Raw genomic sequence first — 7,338 nt, 5'->3', positions numbered from 1 at the left:
GGTAATCACCTGAAATGGTTTTCACTTCACAGGTGTGCTTTGTTAATTAGTGGAATATTTTTCCCTTTATATATCTATCTATCTATCTATCTATCTATCTATCTATCTATCTATCTATATATCTCTATCTATCTATCTATATCTCATCAAATTATTTATATATATATATATTAAAAAATCAAATTACCTTTAAAAAATATATATATATATAGTATATGTTTAAAGGTAATTTGATGTTTATATATATGTATGTACATGTTTAAAGGTAATTTGATGATGAGATATATATGCAGACAGTGAGATTTTTGATAAATATTCATCATGTTGATATAATAACTATGTGGGTAAAGGCAAATAATTTATATATATATATATATATATATATATATATATATATATATATATATATAAAAAAATGTTGTGGCGCAGGACCTTTTCTTTTTTATCCTGCATCCTTCAGATGTATCTGGTGACCCCTAGCTTGGGAACCACTGGTCTATCTACTGTAAAAGCAAATAAAGCACACACTGAACTTTTGACTCTGTCAGCACAGATTTCTTCTCGCTTTATTACTGTATGTACACTCCGGTGCACTGAAAGTGGTGCACACAGAAACTATAGTGAACCCAGTTTTGCGCACACAAACCCAAACTCTCCAACTTTCAACCATTCTTTACATTAAAACAGCAACTATAGTGATTACCAGAAGGAGTGAAATCCACTCAAAAGGTATAATGGGTATGATTACAATTAGGTACTGTACATATATCAACAATACAGAGCCAAATGTATCTAAAAAATTACTACAGTAAAACAACAAAAAGTGCTATTGCTTACAAAAAAATGACATCACAGGGTGACTTAAACCTCCTGTAAAATAAATTATCGTAAGCCCTCATTGATAAATTTAAAAAAAAAAAAAACACAAACCTGAAGCACATAGTTTGACCATTCTTTCTATGATTTCACAACCATCTTGTTTTATTTCCAAGTCTTTTAAGAAAACTTCAAGTCAATCAGTTTATGTTGAACAAGATAAATGGTCTAAAATGATTGCAGACAGCAGTGAAAACTAAACGAATATTAACAGATACTCAGTAAGTCTTTGCAGTGTGCCTGATAAGTCAATACCATTTTCACAGTTTGAAAATGTAAGTGAAGCAGCTTTGAATATATCTAAGAAACCTTACAAAAAGGCTGATTTATTCACCAAAAGTGAATGTAGTCAAACTACCAAATCCTCAGCATTTTCTGACCAGTTTTCCAAAAGATCTAAAAGTTCTTCAGCAAAACAATCCTTTTTACATCAACAGAACAATAAACAATAAGTCTATCATTATAGACTCACAGCCTACACATGAACATGTAGGCTGCTTGCACGCGTGTGCACACACACAAACATATGCATACAGACATACAAATGGGGAAGCCCTGAATCAAAGCCACACATACGTCCTTTCCATCCAAGATCGCTTACTAGGTGTCTACTTGTTCGGCCCCTTGCCATCACTGTCCTCACTGTCGTGATGTCTGCTGTTGTGGGAGCCACGGTAACCCCGGTGTTCGCGCCTCTCGCGGCACTCCCGGCACTCATCCTCATCCTCTCCCTCCTCCCCCTCGTGGATGATCTCCACCTCCAGGCGGCCGATGTAGAGAGATACCGCACAGAGCCAGAAGAGGGCGACGCTGCACACTGTGGCGCTCTGGAGCAGCAGCGCTGGCACAGATAGCAGCATCATCCTCCGCAAGGTAAAAAGGCTGCCAATGTACGAGGCACCGCCAAACGACACACACACACCTCCCAGGATAAAAAAGGCTGAGGGAAAAACAGATTGCCATGGTATTATTGTAGAGATCCAAATCATTTTCTCACTGTAATTAAATCTTTTAACATAAAGTAGAATGTCATTGGCTAAAAGATTTGAACACACACACACACACACACACACACACACACACACACACACACACACACACACACACACACACACACCCTTATTTCTACTGCTTTGCCCATGATTTATCTTCAAGAGTGGTAATACATGTAATTAACCCTTTAATCTGACATAAATGTTAACCTTTTTTTGTTTTAATGGTTTTTCACACATTGATGTGCATCAGACTATTTAATCAAGGTCTTTTGTTTAATAAATGTAACACTCAAAACTGGCGTATCAGGTAACCATCACATTGGTTACAACTAGATATCAAGGCTCCTTATTAACTCATGATGATTTTAGTCATTAACTATTAATTTGCTGAATCAAAAAATAAAATCTATTGCAAGGTTCTCTTAGAAATTGATCTTTAGGGCAAACAATGATTGATACAGATTCTGTAGTTAAATAAAAAAAATTCTAGTTATTTCATGGACACTCATTCATTTTCAAGCCTTTTTCTTTATTTATTTATTTTTTTAGTTTTAAAGAATTTAGCACTACACCATCCCTTTGTTACTAAGCTTGAATCACAAGCTGCTACTGTTTGTTATTGCACTACCATAGAGCTTTGGCTACAAGTGTGCTGATTGGCAGCTCCGCTGTACATAAAACAGTGTTGGGGCCTGTACCATATCCTGCTTCTCGTCCCACTTCGCTCTGGACAAACGCGATGACTCCGATCCCAGTCGCTAGCAGACCGTTTCTGAACCACGAGAGGAATCCTGCAAAACAGACAAAGCCAGGAATAAACAGCTGACACATTACAGCCTGACCAGAGATCTGTGCAGCAGAGCCAGAATCAGTTTACATGCAAACGATGATAGAATGACTGCCTTTGTTTTCATTACTACAATTCTTTTCACAACCTTCTGTTAAGTCGGACTATTCTAAGACTTGTAAAACAAAATGTGATACAATAGATCAGAAGCTGTGTCCCCAATGGATGGGTGGGTGCGCCTCTCACACCCATCTCCCTTTCTGAGCAAGACGTCAGGAGAACTATCAAGAATGTGAACACCAAGAAAGCAGCAGGACCTGACAGCATCAGTGGGCGGGTCCTCAAACTGTGCGCTGACCCAACTAGCGCCGGTGTTCACAATGATATTCAGCCTGCCACTGGCTCAGTTTGCCATACCCACATGCTTCAACAAGTCCACCATCATTCCTGTGCCCAAGAAAATAAGACCAGACTGCCTGAATGACTATCGCCCAGTAGCACTCACCTCTGTAGAGATAAAATGCTTTGAAAGACTGGTCAAGGATTACAACTGCTCTTCACTACCCAGCACAGTGGACCCGTTACAGTCGGCCTACCGTCCCAACCGATCAACGGAACATGCCATAGCTAGCACACGTCCTCCACACCACCCTATCTCACCTGAAAAAGAAAGGAAGCTATGTGAGATTGCTGTTCATTGACATTGTTCAGCACCTCAAGGACCCGGGATTAAACTCTTCACTGTGCATGTGGATCCCTGACTTCCTGACAGACCGACCACAGATGGTGAGGGTGGGCGGACACACCTCTTCCACCCTCATCCTTAACACCGGAGCACCCCAGGGCTGTGTTCTGAGTCCCCTGACATACTCCCTGTACACACAAACACAACTGTGTAGCCACTTTTGACTCCAACACCACCATCAAGTTCGCTGATGACACAGCTGCGGTGGGCCTGATCACAGACAACAATAAAAAGGCCGACCTGAAAGAAGTAGAGGCCCTGACCCGCTGGTGTCAGGACAACAACCTACTCATGAATGGCAGCAAGATTAAAGGCATGATAGTGGACTTTGGGAAGAAGCAGAGAAGGAACTACGTCCAACTTAATATTAACGGGTCCTCGGTGGAGAGGGTGGACAGCTTCAAGTACCTTGGTGTCCACATCACTGAGAGTCTGACCTAGGCGCTGCATACTGGACTCAGTGGTGAGAAAGACAAGGCAGAAACAGTTTTAACTCAGACGCCTGAGGAAATTCTACTCCTGCATCATCGAGAGCATCCTGATGCGAACATCACTGCCTGGTATGGAAGTGTCCTGAATTAAGACAGTGATTAAAACTGCCCTGCTGATAAACTAAGTTGGTTTAATTTCAACAACAACAAAAAAAACTAACAAAGCCACACTGTACATCACACAAAGTTTCAGTTCATATTTTTAATCTCAGTATTATATAAATCCAACTGAAGTAATAGTATGTTCTTCCTCTTGCCTGTGCTGCCTGCTAGGGCTGCACGGTATGAGGGAAAATATGCGATAACATTATTAAATATCACAATATTACTTGCGATAAATAAGCAGATTATTGAAGTGTACTCAGTTCTGCTACTTTAGGTATACTGCTTAAATAAAAAATTGCGTGTTGAATTTAAAACAAATAAAAGGAAATAATTTCCAAAATTCTTTTATTGAACATTGAATTGAATATAAAAAGGCACCACTAAAAAAAGTGACAGTTACATTTTAATGTGCAGTTTTCTACTGATATTTTCTTTCAACTAACACAAAAAATTGAAAAGACAATGTGCTTATTGCGCGGTTGATATGACGACTAAAAGAAAATGTATTGTGCAGCCCTACACTCCTCTCTCCCTGCCGCCTCCCTCCTCGGAGCTAAAATAAAGTTCTAACTCCAATCTGAACCACAGTGTCATGACCCATCACTGTGACAGACTGAAACCCTGTCAATCAAGAAATAGCTCAATCATTCCCTCCACTGGACAATAAATTCTCATTTTTCACTAAACTTCCTCCCCTCTGACCTTTTTTGTTATTGTCGTTATGTCATTGTTGTTAAATAATACAAGTCTAACTCAATGGGCCTTTTTCACAGAAGACATTTTGACCTTACACAGTGGGAAAAGCACCAAGTGTAAATTAATGAAATCTGAATTGCACTAAGCTGCTTGGATTTCAGGGTCTCCCGGTATTGTGCACGCTGGCTCACTGCCCCTCTCACTCAAAAGGTCCACACTTAAATGGACCTTTTTCACAGCAGACATTTTGACTTGTCATAGTAGGAAAAGCACAGCTGAATTAGATAACCTTACCGATGGCTCAATTCCATCAAGTGTCCCAGTGAGCTATTTCAGTGAGTCAGCATGCACAATACCAGGGCCTCTCCTAAGTGGAATGCAGCCACCATTAATGGGTTTGAATACACCTGTGCTTTTCCTACTATGACATGTCAACATGTCTGCCATGAAAAAAGGTCTATAGAATGGAGCTGTCGTTAATGTTATTAGTAACCCCTGTTCTTAATGTCTGCTTTGAGAAAGGTTTATATTGAAACCTACTTGAAACCTTCAAGACATTTTCTATCTCTAGCTGCACCCAAATAATAATGTCAACCACGTATTTCCACCAGCGGTTAAAGGTGAAACATAGCATCGCTGGATGGATGTGTCCAGAAAGACAACATAATAAAGTTTCATCCCGGGGCTACTAGGGCTGGGCAATATATCGATATTATATCTATCGATATATGAGGCTAGATATTGTCTTAAATTTTGGATATCGTAACATCCTGATGACACAAGTGTTGTCTTTTACTGGTTTTAAAGGCTGCATTACTGTAAAGTGATGCAATTCTTTGAACACACCAGACTGTTCTAGCTGTTTTATTATTTGCCTTTACCCACATAGTTATTATATCAACATGATGAATATTTATCAAAAATCTCACTGTCTGCATATTTTGTGAAAGCACCAATTGTCAACCCTAGAATATCACCATAATATTGATATCGAGGTAGGCTATTTGGTCAAAAAATATCGGGATATTAGCAACTGCTAAACGCTGGTGTATGAGGTTGAGGGTTTAGTCTAGACAAAAGTTACATTTCCAGCATGACTGTAGTCAGGTTACCTGTCTCGTGGGACTTTCTCAGCATCTGCAAAAAAAAAATATAAAGAATAATATTAGCAACATCAACTTCTAATGTAATCAGTGTCGTAAGTTGACCTATACAATGTAGTCGATCTATTGTAGATTTACAGTGACTGTTTCTCAACAGGAAAGGAAAAGAAAGCAAAAAGCAGCTGTCACAATTCAGTTCAAAGCTCACTCCGTGATGTGAATGAACATTTCCCTACCAAAGCGTCCGCCTTGTCGAGGTCTGTGAGCGGGTACTGCTGCTGCTCCGGCCCCCTGCTCTTCACCCACGGTCCCTTGTCTCCGAGCCGCAACCGGGACGAGCCGTGCAGCCTCCGCAGCGGGGCTCCGGCGCAGGGAGGCCGGACCAGCTTCACGTTCCGGACAAAGTGGGACACGGCCGGCGGCAACTGCCTTCTCATGAACAAACTCAGGAAAGCCATAACATCACGAGTCCCAGCTAGCTAAAACAAATATTAGCTAAAAGCACAACACGACCCCCGTACGCCCTGTGAACTCTCACCGGTCAACGACAAACCCGGAAGAGTCTCCCGTAAAGCACGATGCCATGAAAAGGTAAGAGGAATTAATTCAGCGCCATCATGCGACTGACAGGTATTAAACACAGCGGGAATTATAGACAAGGTCATTTGAGTTTATTTTAAACTTTTTTTTTTCTTTTTTCTTTTGTATTTGTTATGTATTTGTACGTTTGTTCATATCGATATCCCTCCTTTAAATCATATAAAACAACATGCTATTGCATAGGTACGCCACGCGAGGGCGTCAGAGTACAAGGTACAATGATTTATGGTATGTTCAGATATATTTATTTTTATTTTACATTTCAAACAGGCCCATAATGCAGACAGGAAACAACCAAATAAATTAATTTCAACTTAAAAATATAATCAGAGAAAACCGAGGCAAAAAGTGGCATTGGCAAGACATTCAAATAAAAAAGTACAATAAACAACTTAAACATAAAATAGAGCTCATATAAATCTGATTTAATAATTTTAGACTTTCTTGTCATAGAGTGGACCCTTTCAACAAAAAAGCAGATACTAAAATATATTTAAAAAAAAATGTTTTTATGGACCTTTGAATGGATATCTTTGCATCTTCAGAGGAACTTGAAGGGGAAAATCAGCAATTTGTGAGAGATATAAAATATGTATTCTTTCTTTGCAAATCACGTCATATACAGACTGTGTGTGTGTGTGTGTGTGTGTGTGTGTGTGTGTGTGTGTGTGTGTGTGTGTGTGTGTGTATCCTCGTGAGGATGATAGGTCAGCCTCTTCCTGAGGGTCTTTTGTCTTTTTCGGCCCTCTGGGACCCAGAGAGGCCGCGCCTGTCATACCTGATTGTTTAGTGTGAGGAGCGTACCGGGCTGCAGGGGGATCTCAGATGGGAGTTTTAATTGTGTGTGTGTGTGTGTGTGTGTGTGTGTGTGTGTGTGTGTGTGTGTGTGTGTGTGTGTGTGTGTGTGTGTGTGTGTGTGTGTGTGTGTGTTGACAGTGGG

At 40.1% G+C, this 7,338-nt stretch overlaps 1 protein-coding gene across 1 annotated transcript; it reads right to left on the bottom strand.

Moving 5' to 3' along the window:
- Positions 1 to 913: 913 nt before the first annotated feature.
- tmem160 (transmembrane protein 160) lies at positions 914 to 6,362 on the bottom strand. Its single transcript, XM_039776651.1, has 4 exons — positions 6,035 to 6,362; positions 5,808 to 5,832; positions 2,570 to 2,662; positions 914 to 1,816 (listed from the first exon to the last, which is right to left on the bottom strand). Exons 1-4 carry the CDS (start codon positions 6,254 to 6,256, stop codon positions 1,485 to 1,487), a joined length of 672 nt encoding a protein of 223 aa, XP_039632585.1. The 5' UTR covers positions 6,257 to 6,362; the 3' UTR covers positions 914 to 1,484.
- Positions 6,363 to 7,338: the final 976 nt, after the last annotated feature.

Source organism: Perca fluviatilis, chromosome 2 (genome assembly GCF_010015445.1).
Source record: "Perca fluviatilis chromosome 2, GENO_Pfluv_1.0, whole genome shotgun sequence".
Lineage (NCBI taxonomy): Eukaryota > Metazoa > Chordata > Actinopteri > Perciformes > Percidae > Perca > Perca fluviatilis.
Note: the sequence above shows the minus strand (reverse complement) of the source record. Positions and strands in the feature narration are given on the sequence as shown.